General features: G+C 41.6%; 1 protein-coding gene across 4 annotated transcripts; it reads left to right on the plus strand.

Moving 5' to 3' along the window:
- Positions 1-66: 66 nt before the first annotated feature.
- NUDT5 (nudix hydrolase 5) lies at positions 67-15580 on the plus strand. Of its 4 annotated transcripts, none has more exons than XM_054178458.1 (9): positions 67-147; positions 6580-6688; positions 10279-10346; positions 11393-11445; positions 12064-12171; positions 12804-12899; positions 13707-13808; positions 14918-14971; positions 15255-15580. In XM_054178458.1, the coding sequence occupies exons 2-9, from the start codon at positions 6626-6628 to the stop codon at positions 15362-15364; spliced, it is 654 nt and encodes a 217-aa protein (XP_054034433.1). In that variant the 5' UTR covers positions 67-147; positions 6580-6625; the 3' UTR covers positions 15365-15580. The 4 variants fall into 4 exon arrangements, with proteins under 4 accessions (XP_054034433.1, XP_054034435.1, XP_054034434.1 ...); XM_054178460.1 differs by lacking the exon at positions 67-147 and adding an exon at positions 350-368; XM_054178459.1 differs by lacking the exon at positions 67-147 and adding an exon at positions 6343-6457.
- Positions 15581-15829: the final 249 nt, after the last annotated feature.

The raw sequence follows: 15829 nt of genomic DNA on the forward strand, positions 1-15829 counted from the left end.
CATTTCCCCTCACCTCACCTCACCTCAGCTGTTGCCGCTGCTGCTGCCTCAGCATTGCTCGCTGACGACCCCGCCCGGCCTCCCCCGACTTCACCGCACCTGCCCGTCGCGGCACCCCCTCGCCTGCTGGGCCGCTCTCCCGGCCTCGTACGTGCGGCGTGGCCCAAGCGGGGGGTTTCCAGGCGGCTAAGGTTGAAAACACGGGCGGCCTTAGGGGAGCAGTGGGTGGTGTTCCCTCGTTGTAGGCTTTGCTGTCTTGCTTTGCATGTGTTTGTGTAAGATTTCGACTGTCCAGCGTTATAACTGTTCTCCAGTTCTGTTTAGCAACCTTACCAGTGATCTGGATGAGGGAATCGAGTGCACCGTCAGTAAGTTTGCCGGAGACACCAAGTTGGGTGGAAGTGTTGATGTGGTCATGGGTAGGACGGATCTGCAGAGGGATCTGGATGGGCTGGATTGATCTAGATGGACTAGCCCGCTGTATGAGGTTCAGCAAGGCCGAATGCCGAGTCCTGCTCTTGGTCACAACACCACCATGCAGCGCTACAGGCTTGGGGGAGAGTAGCAGGAAAGCAACCCCGTGTAAAGTTACCTGGGAGTGTTGGTCAACAGCTGGTTGAATGTGAGCCAGCAGTGTGCCCAGGTGCCCGAGAAAGCCAACAGCATGCTGGCTGGGATAACAAATAGTGTGGCTAGCAAGACCAGAGAGGTGACTCTTCCCCTGTACTTGGCAGTGGTGAGGCTGCACTTCAAATACTGTGTTCCGTTTCGGGTCCCTCACTACAAGAAGGACATTGAGTTGCTGGAATGCGTCCAAAGAAAGGCAGTGAAGCTGGTGAAGGGCCTAGAATACAAGCCTTCTGAGGAGCAGCTGTGGGAACTGGGCTTGCTTAGACTGGAGAAGCAGAGACTCAGGGGAGACATTGCTGCTCACTACAACTACCTGATGAAAGGTTACAGCGAGGTGGAGGTCAGCCTGTTCTCCCGATTACAAGACATGGGACAAGATGAAATGTCTTCAAGTTGTGCCAAGTTTAGACTGGATATTAGGAAACATTTCTAACCCTAAAGGGTTGTTAAGTACTGGAATTTGTTCCCTGGGGAAGTGGTTGAGTTCACATTCATGGAGGTATTTAGAAGATGTGCCGGGGCAGCACACAGTTAACAGTTGGGCTCAAAGATCTTTTTCAACCTACAAAATTTTGTGATTCTATAACAGATCTCTACAGAAACAGTTTCTCCTCAAACAGGGTTGCATTTATTTTATTTTGGAGAGAGTCAAGTGATAACTGCATAATGTGTTCTTTTTAAACTCTGTGGTTCCCCTGTCATTTCTGTGCCTGCATGTCCCCAGTGTGGAGGTCCAAGTTATTTCCATCTCGTGCTTTCCTCAAATGCTTTTACATCTGCTGTTTGAGGTTGTCTTCCCAAGCCCTCTCACCCATCAATTGTCTAGAAGGTTGCTAACAATATGGAGATGCTGCCAAATCTCCTCTGCTTATGCAAGATAGTCTTTGCTGTTCTCTGTTCTACATGGCAAAAGCCAGTTATTCCATATTTTATTTGGTGCTGAGCAGGTTATCTACGCTGCTAAATACCATGACAAAAATGAAGCATTTTCCCTCCACTTTCTCCCTCTCTCCCACCAACTTGTGCTAATTAGTTTCTTTGATAGAGTCTCATGCAACTTCATTGATCACTGGTAACAAGTTTGAAGTGCCTTAGGAGTGATGCTTGCCTTCAGCACATGTATCTCAGTGTGCTGTTGGTTAAATTGTACATAAAACACTGCTAGTGTCCATTTTGCACATTCTTTATAAGTAACCCTGTGTTTTGTCTTGAGCTTACGATGCCATTGCTGAGTTCCTATTAAATGTGATATTGTGTGGATCACAGAATATCTTTTGAAAAGTCATTTAGCAAAGCTAATCCATCTGCGATGACTTGAATTAGGTTCATGTAGGTTGGCTACTCTCTAAGATAATTCAGCCTCAGCTGCTTAAGATTTTAACTCCTGGAATGGATAATTTAGAAACCTTAACATGGTTGGATGCTGCCTTGAAAAGAAGCCACTTAATAAGGGAATAAGCAATGGGAATAAAGTTACACCTTTTATAAATTTTAGGCCTTTTTCAGGCCTGACTTTGACCCCCACATGGAATAAATAGTGTAATTTGCCAGCAGTGGCCTTTAATACAAGATGTAAAAATTATCAGGAAAGGTAGAAGCAGGCAAAACATCTTATTTCCATGGTTTATAGTTCAAGTGCAGTTGATTTGTGCTAAGAAAGCTGATGGATGTGGACACTTTGACATCATCTTAACTGTTAAAAAATTACAGTTTTATAAATTTATCCATCATCTCTGGGGGATCCTGGGGAATGGGAGAAGTGCCTGAGGACTGGAGGAAAGCCAGTGTCACTCCAGTCTTCAAAAAGGTTAAGAAGGTGGTCCCAGGAAAATACAGACCAGTCAGCCTCACCTTCCATCCCTGGAAAGGTGATTGGAGCATCTCGTTTTTGTGATCATCTGTAAGCACATGAAGGAAGATAAGCTTGTCAGGATCATCCAACATGGATTTACCAAGAGGAAGTCATGTTTGACTAATCTGATAGCCTTTTGCAATGGTGTGACTCAATGGGTAGATGCAGGGAGAGCAGTGGATGTTGTTGTCTTTGACTAAAGGCTTTTGACACTGTCTCCCATAACTTCCTCATGGGCAAGCTCAGGAAGTGTGTCTTAGTGAGATGGATTGTGACTTGTCTAAACAATAGACATCAGAGGATCGTGATCAACAGTGTGGAGTCCAGTTGAAGACCTGTAGCTCGAGGTGTTCCCCAGGGGGCAGTGCTGGGTGCAGTCTTGTTCAACATCTTTATCAATGACCTAGGTGATGAGACAAAGTGTACCCTCAGCAAGTTTGCTGATGATGCAAAACTGGGAGGAGTGGTTGACACACTTGAAGACTGTGCTGCCATTCAGTGAGACCTGGACAGCTGGGCAAAGACTAACCTAATGAGTTCAACAAGGATAAACGTAGAGTCCTGCACCTGGGGAGGAATAAGACCATGCACCAGTACAGGTTAGGGGTTGGCTTGCTGGAGAGTAGCTCAAGAGAGAAGGACCTTGGAGTCCTGGTTGATAAGTTACCCATGCAACAGCAATGTTCCCTGGTGGCCAAGAAGGCCAATGGTATACTCAGGTGCATTAAGAAAAGTGTGGCCAGCAGGTAAAGTGAGGTTCTTCTTCCCCTTACTCAGCCCTAGTTAGACCACATCTGGAAAATTGTGCACAGTTCTGGGCTCCCCAGTTCAAGAGGGACAGGGAACTTCTTGAGTGAGTTCAGTGGAGGGCTTACAAGGACAGTTAAGGGACTGGAGCATCTCTTTAAAAGGAGAGACTGAGAAGCCTGGGGCTTTTTAGCCTGGAGAAGGCTGAGAGAGGACCTTATGAGTGTCTACAAATATCTGAAGGGTGGCTGTCAGGAGGATGGAACCAGTCTCTTCAGTGGTACCCAGTGATAAGATGAGGGGCAATAAATGTAAATTCAATCACAGGAAATTCCATCTCAACACGAGAAAAAACTACTGTGAGGGTGACAGAGCCCTGGAACAGGCTGCCCAGAGACGTTGTGGAATCTCCTTCTCTAGAGGTCTTCAAAACCCACCTGGATGCATTCCTGTGTGACTTGCCTGAAGCAGCCCTGCTTTGCAGGGGGGTTGGACTTGATCTGTGAAGGTCTGTTCCAACCTCTAGCATTCTATGGTTCTATTATATAGTTCATGAAATCCTAAGTCAGGTAGTCTCCTTCCCAGAATGATGTGCAAGCTGTGTTGCATTTTCTATTCAAAATATGCAGTGTTAATGAGCTGGAAGAACCTTCCTGCCCGAGGGCTGCAAGACAAAGTCTCTTCTGAAACCAGACATAGGGCTTTAGGAGCCTTACACTGTAGTGTTAATTTTCAGTTGCAGCTGATTTTGTTTATGAACAAAAGGTGTTGCCACCCTTGACAACATGACTAATGTGAAATACCAAAATCGCAGCCTTCATTAAACCAAATGGTATTTCAGCTTTCTAACAGCAGAAAATCTCTTCTATACAGTCAGCTGAAATAGGAAACAGTTACTTTTTTGGTGGGCTTGTTAAGAAGTCACACATCCGTGGAGTTATTGCACCCTCTTGTGGACGAGATCAAAATTACAGAAGCTGAAATACGAGTCTGCCTTTCTTTCTCCATCTCTCATTTTCACCTTAGATTTTAGTGATAATTCAAACCACTGAGGCTGTGTACTTTTTGTTATTTTAAATTGCAAAGCACCCTTGAATCTGTCCACCACAGAAGACAGTGATCTGTGTTGAGATTAGGTTGTGCCATGAGATGAGGTTCTAGTATGTGTTTGTAATTGATACAGGTCAGTATTGATACTGTTGTACAAACATTACAATAGCTGCTGGTGGGATTTGGGGTACAACTGAGCTAATCCATTGTTTGCAAAAGATGTCCGATACCTGCAAGCTTACATAGAAGGATTACTATGATCAATAGAATGGGATTGCTTGTGAGGGGAGGCTAAGAAGACAAAACTTATTCAGCCTGTTCAAACAACAAAAATATGTTTGTATCATCAGTCTAAAAGGCTATGATTCTGTCCAAACTAGGGAGTTTGTTGTCACTTGGCAGTGATGGGTTTATATTTTTAAAGCTGTGTACTTAGGGCATCACACAGAACCACCTTTAGCTCTTCCTTCGAGATGGCCAGGAACTTCATGGAACTGCTTTGCTGTGCTGTGCTTCTTTTGCATAAATTTGGTGGAAAGCTTGAGTTTGTATTTTAGAGCCACAGCAAGAGAACATAGCTATTGACCAGCTACAGCTCTTAAATCTGACGTGAAGAGAGTTTGAGCCATTGCTGGCTCAAGAAGAAAGTGTGTAACAGCTGACAACCAACTTGGGGCAGTAATCAGAAGATAAGCAAGTGAGGTTCTAGAACAGGTTTTCATACAAATAGTAAGGTATATTTTAAATTAGGAGTACAACTTAATTTAACAAGCAGTAAGTAAACCTGCATAGTTTTAAGAGGGAGCTTCATTGCTTGAAGAAAGGATTGTAGAAGATACTTTTGAAAGAGAAGAATTAGGTTTCCTTTTTAGGACTCAACATTACAGTTTGAATGTTTGACCACTATGACGTACTTCATCCAAAAAGACTGTCTTAAGACTTAAGAAAGAGCTTCTCCAGTCTACATACTGAAGAAGTGGATTTGTGTACATTAGTTTTAATCCTAATAACCATAAATATTTTTTACTACCTTTTCCTTTTACTTGCTTTATGGAATGATATGCAAATTTAATATACAAGAAAGCTGATTGTTCCTGCATGCTCTTACATGTTTCACAAACGTGCAGCAGATGTTATCATAAAAGGATAAAGATGAAGTAAAAAATGAACATGCTAAAACTGGGTGTGAAAGAGCAGGAAATTGATACTGTTCTTTGTTAGAGATCCCACAGAGCTTTACTAAATCCAAGCTGAAGTCAACAGAAAGACTCCTGTTGACTTTATGGAAAGTCTACAACCAGCAATGCTGTGAATGATAGAGATTAGTAAGATTGTCTCATCTCTCTCGTGTTTAAACTCATTCGCTTTGCACTGTCATCTTGCTTATGATTTGTGCTGCTTTTCAGGACTTCAAGTATTACAACTTGGTATCAGAGATGAGCTTCCTTGGAATAAGAGTGTCTGCGCTGAAAGTGCCCCATAGCTCCACAGCAGGGCAGGGGATTAATGGTGACTCTAATGCACCATATTTTTCTGCTCCCTGGTGTGCCTTTCAGCTAGAACTGGATTGAGAGAGTGAGTGGATAATCTTACCTTCCTAGGGAGCATTAGGATGCAGGCTGAGGTATTGAGCTGCAGGTGCAGAGCCTTGCTTTGGGCATATATTCAACTGCTCTTTGCAGTGTTAGCCACATCATTCCCAGTAGGACAATGTGCTATGCTTTGGTCATGTTAACTTAATGTGCCACCTAGATTTGCCACACACAGGTGACTTTTTGACCTTATTTTCTGGGGGAAGAATTGAGTCATTTGTGTGTTTATTTGTGGTGTGTGTAACATGGAGGTACTTTCTAGTTCCAATTCTTTCTCAATAGCTGGCAACTTTGCCCCTGAAGCCCTCTTGGTATGACTTTTTTTTCCACTCTGACAGTGGAGCATGTAGTCCTGCTGTGGTAATGCTGTGTAAGAGACCACTTCATCCACATCAGAATGAAACAATTTGACTGAAATAGATCCATTTTGTCTCTGTGTTTGTCTGACCTTTGAAGAGTTAAGAAGCGTGTCTTCAGCCAGCATAGCCTTTTGGCAGCTGAGAGGAATATTACAATAGGGATTTGATCCAAACTTCCACTGCTCCTTTCAATTCTTTGACCCTGAAACCATCTGTTGGAGCTGAAGGTGAATTGTACTTGCCATCACACTTCCCTAGCTTTCTCCAGCAAGTTTTCTCTGTTAATGTAGAATGCAGAAATGAACCTTTCAACTTTACCCTGAAAACAAATATTGACTTTGTTTCATAGTAATCTGGACTCTGCACAGAAGGAGAAAAGCCAGACTTTCCTGAAAATGGCAGCAGAGACATCCTCAGAAGTTCCAAAAACTGCTAGACAGTCCGTGGTTAAAGAAGAGGTACGACCTGCTGGGTTTGACACGTTTGGTTGTTAAATGGTAATTATTTGAGAGCCATCAGAATGGTTTTGAGTGCAGAGCAGGAAATGCTGAGGTGCTGTATGTTTGTTAAATCTATTTGATAGACAAAACACTTCTTTCTGATGGTCAAGTAATCGAAGTTCACTTTGTTAAAATAATCATACAAGTTATTAATGTGGCAAGAAAAAACCTGCTGTACTGCATTATTTTAAGTCCTTTGTTGTTTGCTGGGGGTTGGTTTGTTTCTTTGGCAGGTAGTTTTAGTATGGTGTCTTCAGGCTGTTTGCTGTGTTCAGAAATTATGCTGATGCCTGTGAGAGACTGGTGCATCATGAAACTCAGCCTTGTTTTCTGTTCCTTTAAAGTGCCAAAGCACTGAGAGCTGCCTTAGCATTTAGCATTGTGCCACCTTTGATCCTTTCTGAAAGGGCTTGAATTTAGGTGATTTAGATAAATTTTTAAACATACAGTGCTGCCATCTTCATAGAATCAGCAAATGTCAGGTCCTGAGGAAGGAATTTGGACGTACTTCTGGGGGCTTATTGGGAGCACTTTCACTCTAGTTTAAACTACTTATATTTGTGTTCTTAAAAGCTGGTCTTCGGTGTTAAAGGCAGGTTTGGTAACAGTGTCATTTTGTTGTTAAAACACAACTAGTTTCTTTTATTCAGCTTTCCTTCGTTGGAATGAACGATCTTGTAATTTCTTCAGGTTTCAAGGTAGACAGCTTTTTCAGGAAAGAAGATACTTTGTTGGGATAGATTTATGGCTTTTCCCTTTGGGTGATTTTTGATACGAGTAGTTTTCAAGCAAAGGGTTTCATCTTTGTAAGCTTTTGAGGTTTTCTGCTAGGGCTTGTGGTTTTTCAGGTTAATGTTTCCTTTTTATCCTCCTTTGGAATGTTGTGCTCTTTGGTGTCATTGGAGATTTGTAATTAGATCTTATGTATTTTAAGCTGTTTAGGTTTTTCCAATCATTTTGTGGGATTAATACAGAGAGTATTTACCATGCCTCTGCCAGTGGCCCTTATATTAAAAGAGAGTCTGTAACGGTTGAGTAACTGCGAGGTCTGATTTTGGATTATCTTCTTCCATGAATGTGGTAGCTGATCTTCCATCCTTGCCCATGGAGGGGAGGTTGGAGTAGGTGATCTCTAAGGTCCCTTCCAACCTAAGCCACTCTGTGATGATTCTGATTTCCTTCGTTTCTGGGTGCCCACAGTCAGGCTGCTGTAATCAAAAGCAGATGTTATTTTCCTATTGAAATAATGATAAAGCAATAAAATTTAACTCATTTAGTAAGTGCCACACATCCTGCAAAGTGTCCTTAGGCCTTAAATAGGGGATTTAGTAAATCAGAAGTTATGCTTCTGGGCCACATTCTGCAGTTTTAATTGTGCATCAAATGAGGCAGGTGACAAAACTTTCTTTTTGCTTCCAGGGAAAGCTGGCAACTTCCTGTTTTCTCACCCTGTTGGCTGTTAGCAGCAAGTGTTTCACCAAACTTCAGAGGGTTGCTGAGCTGCTTCCATAGTAAATATTTGTGCTACATGTTCTGTAGTACTTTTTAATTATTGCTCCATGACTCTGGAGGCCAAAAATTGTATTTAAGAATACTTGGTTTAAACGAAAAGAGACACCTTGACACTGTTTGCTTTGTATACATAAAAGTTTTTCTTTTTTTCTCCCCCTCCTTTCTGTTGGTTTTTTTGGAACTTGGATAGGTCTAATTTCTCACAGAGTAGGGATTATTTCTTTTTTCTTTAAAGTTCCTGGAGACAGTGATGTTCTGATTTCAGCCACTTTCCCCTTTCTGCTTACCAAATGATAATGACACGGTAATCATCTGCCAGTTCTGTTGATTGTGGTCCCATACTGCTGCAGCATTCAATCTAATCCTTTGTGTTCTCTGCATTGTTTTTAAAATTTCATTAGCACAAAAATTAGGCTGTGTTTACCTAACTGAAGTGTGTGTATATATATTCCTCTCCTCTCCTTGGGCAAATGGTGAGACATGATTTTCATCTGTTTCTCTTTGGATCTTCCTGTACTCTAGTTCTGCAATGATTTAGAAGTGAATATAAAGCTATTTAAAGTACACCTGAATGCTTCCAAATGGAATTACTTGTACCTGTAATGAGCATAATATACTTCATCTTCTTTCCTGCTGTTTTTGTGACCACAAAGCCATTAGAAAGCCCTTTAGAAAACACATAGCTCTGCTTTTCCAATTCCTCTTATAGGGAACTATTACATTTTCCAAAATAAATGCCCAAACTCCTACTTGTAAAGTATGTGTAGTCATGTTGACAACCATAGGAGTGCTGGTTTTATTTCAATTGATCATCAAAATAATTGTTCTGAAGAACACATTTTAAGAATTAGGTGAGCTCCTCCAGATCAGTTATAATTCAGTGGACACCTGAATGACTTCTGATTTGCCCTCTGCTTCCAGCTGATGCTGTACTGTGCTTCTGTACTCTAGCTATAACTGCATCATACACTACATTTCATTTCTCTAGATTCTTTTTTTTTTTCTGTTGATTAGTGTCTTACTTTGAAGTTTGAGATCTACATTGCCGCAGAGGCCCCATTTGCTCCTTGTCCTGCACTGGAGGATTGCAGCATGCCAGCCACATGAAGGACATTTTGGACTTCATCCTTTGCTACAATTTAATCTTCTGGGTTTTTTTCCCAGATCCTATTCTCCCCGTGCTGATCCTTGTTCTACTGTTGTCAGCAGCATGTCTCACTAGACAATAGGAAGTAATTTTGTTCATCTTACCATTTACTTTTGATTTCTGTGGTCAGACCTATGGCCAACTCAATGCAAAATTCTGGAGACAGGCTTCTTGTCTGCCTGTGCCTTTAGCAAAGCTCAGCATACCAGTTACATAAAGAGAAATAAAGGGCTGGGTGAATATCTAGGGATTTTTCTCTTTTAAAGAAATTACATAAAAGGTAAGGAAACATCACAAGGCAGATAAGCTCATTTAACTCAGAAAAGACATTTTGTAGTAATGCCAATGCCAAGCACCCAGTCAGCAGCTCTCAGAAATCCTGAAAGGGCAGCTGTGTAACACTGCTGGCCGTTACAGAAAACAGCAGCTACACAAGGCCATAGTCTGAGATCATGGCAGGCAAGAGGAGTTTCAAAACAGTTTGGCCTTCCGTTTCTCATGCCATGATCTCTGATAAGTGGACACTTGCTATCACCAGTGTAGCTGAAGTCTATGCAGACCAGTTTTGTTTCAGCTGAAACGTGACCTTTGCAAAGTCCTTTTAAAAAGATGAGAATATTCCAGCTGGATTCATTGAAACTTGGTTATAAAAGTCACATTAAGAAAACTTATTTTTCAGCTTATTTTCTACTCCAACTCAAGAATGTAAAGTGAATGGTTTTTTCCATATTAGTTACAGGAGTGTTGCTGCATGTTCCTGCATGTGTTCTCATGCTGGGATTCTGTCTTCAAAAGAATCCAAAACCAGTTGTGTTCTCTTTCCTCTTAGCCCCCAGATGTCTTTGGAATTACTCTTAAAAGGTATTTAACAAAAAATTCTTTATTTTAGGTAATTGTAGAAAGAAAATGGTTGAAACTTGAAGAAACAACTTACACTGATCCCTTTGGTAAAACCAGGTAATTGCTTCTCTGGCATTTCAGATTCCTTTAATGTTCCCAGTTGTACAAATTAGCCCTCGGTTAGTTAGGACGAGGTGAGATCTGTTCATTGTGCAATTCCTTTATAGTTCAGACTGGTCAGAGAAAAAAAGCCTTACTCTATCAGATGTGATAGCATGTGGGATTGAATTTAACTCCTAAATCCTTCTGAGCACACTGAACCCTGTTTTACCTTGTGCTTCCAGTCCTTTGTAAAGACACCAGGCAGAAGCAAGCTGTAGCTCTGCAGCTGGACTGTGGTGATGAGAGAGTCCATCCTGTGGCTTTTCTGGTGCTTCATTAGGAGTCCCTTTTTTTTTACCTGCTGATAAGCCGGATCTTAGATACCATTGACAAATGACTGTCCAATTTGTTTGTATGTTTTACTGTATTTATTTAGATGTGACAGTATGGCTTCAATTCCCTTCATGTGTTCAATTCAGTACTGATTGCTTTATCTAGTGCCTTCCAATTCATCAGCAAATATCCTTTTAAAGCTCAGCAAAGACTGGATTTTTATTGCTGATGGATTTTTTGATTTGACTCAGCCCATTGCTTATTTTGAGAGAGAAGCTCTGGTCTTGCCTGTGAGCTCCTTGTGTGCTCAAGTAACTGAGCTGAGAGTTCACTAGCTGCAAAAGCTAGATCAAAGGTAGAATACACGTGGTCTTGTTAAAAAGCTGTCCTTCAAAATCTGACGTGTTTTGTATAAATAGATTTATTTTGCATTTTTCCAGACCAGTTTTATAAGACTTGCCTGTTCCATGACAACCACTTACATCTTTCCCTTATTTTTAGTGATCTTAAATAATTATTAATTACCTATTTAACTATTTTCTCTCTTTAAGGAGGATAAACAAAACCATACCTTTTACAGTGCCAGTAATGACTGGGCCTAAGTCATAAGGCCAGATGCTTTCTTATGGTGCCTCACTCTGTGATGGCATATTTTGATTTTTAAATGAAAGAAGTAAGGGTAGAAGACAACTTGCATACCCATTTTTTCTTTTCTCTGTATTAAACAGGACTTGGGAGACTGTAAAGCGTACTGGCAACAAAAAGGGTGTTTCAGCTGATGGTAGGACATTGGTGACTTTTATTTGTTTTTTATCCTGTGAAAGTTCTGATAAACTCACAGTGCAGACTTGAAGCTGATGTGTTTCTGAATGAATGAGGATGTGGAACAAATAGCTCAGCAGAGCTTGCTATACCAGTGAGCTAATGAAATGCTAACCTTGGTGCTGAAGAATTTGAACCTTACTACTAAGAGTATTTTCTAAGGTCATTGTATTCACTTCAGAACAGTGCAGCAATTTCAGAGGCATGGTGGATGCCCCGACGCAGACTGCTGTATTCGGTTTGCTTTCATTTAGCCATGAAAAGCATGTAGGAGGGGGCTGGAAGGGCTTCCAAACAATCTCTGCTTGCAAGAGAGCCCTTTCCTAGACAGCAGCGTGCTGAAGCTTGCTCTTGCTTGGTATGTGAGCCTCTTGTTTGCTGGGGTACTTTGAAGATGCCATTTTGGGCATCTCTCACTACATATGATATAAGGAGCTTAAATTCATCATTCAAGATTCTGGAGCAGATATCTAAAGGTTTCGTGTTCAGCTTGGGTTGCCTTCCAGAGCTAGTACTGAATATTCAGTTCTGCTACACCCAAATTCTGTGTACTTGTGTCTTCTGTCACTGCTTGTAGGTGTGGCTGTGATTGCAGTGCTGCAGAGAACTCTCCACTATGACTGCATTGTCCTAGTGAAACAGTTCAGGCCCCCAATTAATGGTTATTGCTTGGAGTTTCCTGCAGGTAAGTGACTGAAACAAAGAATAGTCACATAAAGCTGACACTTAAGTGTGTTTAGATGTGCTTGGAGTGTCAATCTTAATGAGGTAGCTCTAACCAGAAAATCACAGTGAGCTCTGTAGCTCAGTGTGCTATTCAGAAATAGGTATATTTGATACTGAAGAATACAAAATGGGTTCATTTTAATGGATTGGAGACATTTTGCCCAGTAGTCTGGTGCTAGAAGATTGCATTTCCCTCCACTCCTTTCTCTAAGAGTCAAAGCATTTGGCTTCTTGCCTTCACGAGAATACTAATTTCATTTCCTGGGAAGCTTGCATGCTTCTGTATTCATTTGAAGATGTGAGCAGCAGCATTAGGAACCCAGGAGCTTCAGTCCTTCATGGAATCACAGAATGTTATTAGGGCCTAGAAGGGACCTCAAGAGATCATCTAGTCCAACCCCCCATGCCAAAGCAGGATCACCTATATCAGGTCACACAGGAACTCATCCAAGCAGGTCTTCCTAATGCTTTAGTTTATCCCTCCAAGAAACAAGATTTCACCTCTTCTGTAAAGCTGGATTAGGTCTCAGATTGGGTACTGCAGGTAAGTGGTGGGTTTTTAATTGTTTTGGGGCTTTGTTTACCCCTCAGGCCTCATTGAGGAAAATGAGACTGCGGAAAGTGCTGCGTTGCGAGAGCTGGAGGAAGAAACCGGGTACAAGGGGGAAGTTACCGAATGTACTCCAGGTCTTTGCTCTTTCTTATTTTCCCACCCAAAGCTTATTCTGTCTTGGATGGGTATTCTAAATGTCTGAAATGTTCTAAACCAAAGGAAAAATCTTCACAGAAAAGTCTGTGTGGAATAGCAGACAGCAGTATCCTGTGGCTGGACCAGTAAGTGCTTGATGAGGCAGTTGTTGAACTTCTGTTAAACATTCAGGGCTTAAGTGAAAGTTTGATGCATACTCAGAAAAACCTGGCTACTAAATAAAATCCTTTACACAAAACCCAATTATTCAAGCTATGATTTGGCATTTTAGTATAAAGGTGTGTGTTGCTGGACTTAATATGAACAGCATCTCTGAACTTAAGGGAAAAACAATAACTACATGATGCAGGCTGAGTGGAGGTCACCTTTGTGTCAGCTGTAGGGAGGTGGCAGTACTCATGTTCTTGAGCTGGAAGGAAGAGAGGCTAACTGGAGTAAATCCATAGAGCCTTTGGAGCATGATTGTTGCCAGACCAGTGCTTCCTACGTAAAACAAAATGAGGATCATAGATAAAACCTGAGAAAATAGAAAGGTGAGGCCACTTATATGTGATTTCAAGTAAATGCCATTAGACTTGAGACTTGGCTTGTGATTATTGCACCCAACTGTATTTCTGCTAAGACTGTGTGAAAACAAACCTTTCACAACTCTCCCAGCATGAACATATGCCAAATACATGTCTCCCTTGTGTACCAGATAAATTTGTGTGAAGGCTTTTGTTAAAGTGTTGAGGTGCCTGACTTCTGTGTTTGAAAAATGAACTTCTGCCTGTGCTTGTTGGCAGCTCTCTGCTTGGACCCAGGGATGTCAAACAGCACAACACACATTGTGAGCGTCGTCATTAATGGGGATGAGGCTGAGAACACAAGACCTAAGCAAAAACTTGGTGAGTTTTGTACCATTTATTTGAAAATCCTGAGAATCTAACAAAAGGTTTAAAAGAACTATGCCTACCACGGTATCTCTTCTGCCCCAGCTGAGGCCCCCTTCAAATGATATCCTGCAGTCTAGATAAGCAGAGCTGTGTTTCTTTGCTAAATTCAGCAGAGGCCTGAATGTTGTCAGGTGTTGGTGCACCCAGCATGAGGAGTTTCAGTCCTAAACTTCAAGGACCTTAAACACTTTTAAACCTTGATATTCCTCTTACCTCCAGGCTTGACTCTGGAGGTAATAACCATACCCCTCACAGTCCATCACTTACCAAAATGGGTTTTTAGATGTAAACTCTAGTGTATTTCAAAATCCTTCACTTACTGCTAATTTGGTTTTGTTTGTTTGTTTGTTTTCCACTTGCAGATGATGGAGGTATGTTACATGGCTGTGCTCACAGTGACAGTAAGGTCAAGTGTGGTCTTCATATGGGAAGTTTTACACAGAACGTGTCCGTTAAAGCCTTTTTATCTGGGCTTGGTTAATCTTCTGACCCTCATCAAACATGCATGACCCTGACTTTGGCCTAGACATAAAAATTCCTGTGAGGTATTATCACATCAATTATCTTCAAATATTACACCTCTAGCACCAGTATCTCAGAAAATACTAACCACTAAATCCACAATAGCTGTAGGTCAAGCCCCAAAGAATTAATTCAGACAGGGCAAACAAGTCCATCTAGAACAAACCCTCTGTGCTGTTCTGGTCTTCAAAATACATTTACAGTCCATCACTGTACAGGCATAAGCCTAACAGAAGTCCGCTTGAGTGTATTTTTCATTCACAGAAGGGAGATATGCTTTTAGAAGGATTCTTACTCTCCATAGCTATCAGCTGCAGTTTTTCCTAGCTCTTTCCCAGTTTCTTTCTGCCCAACCCGCTTTTCAAATGAGCCTTCCCTCCTTTGACAAGCCTTTTTATCTCTGTCACAGCTTTTAGATGGGGATGAGCGTTAAGTCAGTTTGCTCCTCCTTCTAAATTGCAAGAAACAGGACCCTGAGGTAACTTCCTCTACTGTTCACTAATTTAAAGGTGCTTAAATTTATTTTTCTTCTTTCCTAGAATTTGTGGAAGTTATTTCACTTCCAAAGAATGACCTGCTGCAAAGAATTGATGGTAAGAGCTTTCTGATACACGAAACGCACTAATGTGAGGCTCAGGATACCCTTATCTTCTCTGCTCGTAGCTCTTCCAGGCCTTTCTCATCCTAGACTACTCCATCTTAAACAAAAAGCTGTGAGAGACTTGGCCAGGTGACAGAGTTAGGGACAGTGTGAGGTGTTAGCATTAAGGATTCATGTCTGGAATGTTACACTGCTTCATCTTAGGCAAGGACTTAAATGACTGTGGAGGAGAAGTGTTAACAGCGTGTCATACACTCTTGTGTTTTATTTTTCAGAACTTGTAACAGAGGAACACCTTGCAGTGGATGCCAGGGTTTATACTTACGCATTGGCCATGAAGCATGCAGCAGAAAAACCGCTCCAAGTTCCTTTTATGAAGTTCTAAAACAGGATGATGACAAATATGGATGAAAACTGCCCTGTTCAGATGACAAAAAAGTGCAACTCTCCTTGTACTAAAGGTCCTTTTCCATACTTCTACAAGCAAACACAAGTATGTGTAGGAATGAGTCTGATATTTTCATCTGGAATGATGTAACTGACAAAAATCATTTCTTCTAACAGTCAGTTATGCCTTGACAAAATAATGCTACTAAAGGTGCTGTTAAGTTTTCAAAATGTGTCTTTTCTCACTGTATTCATCATTCCAATCATGTTTCACTATAAGGAAGATGCTTAAGTAACTGGAGCAGGTGTGGTAGTAGCACCTCTTCAAAGGAGGAAGAATCTGGGGGAGTGCACACATGCACAAGCAGCAGCTTTTCAACAGCTGTTGGTGATCTACAATAGGAGCAGAGCACAGGGGTATAGTGTGCATGCTCTGGTTGCAGTGTTTGAAACTGCAGTGTCA

This window comes from Dryobates pubescens, chromosome Z (genome assembly GCF_014839835.1).
Source record: "Dryobates pubescens isolate bDryPub1 chromosome Z, bDryPub1.pri, whole genome shotgun sequence".
Lineage (NCBI taxonomy): Eukaryota > Metazoa > Chordata > Aves > Piciformes > Picidae > Dryobates > Dryobates pubescens.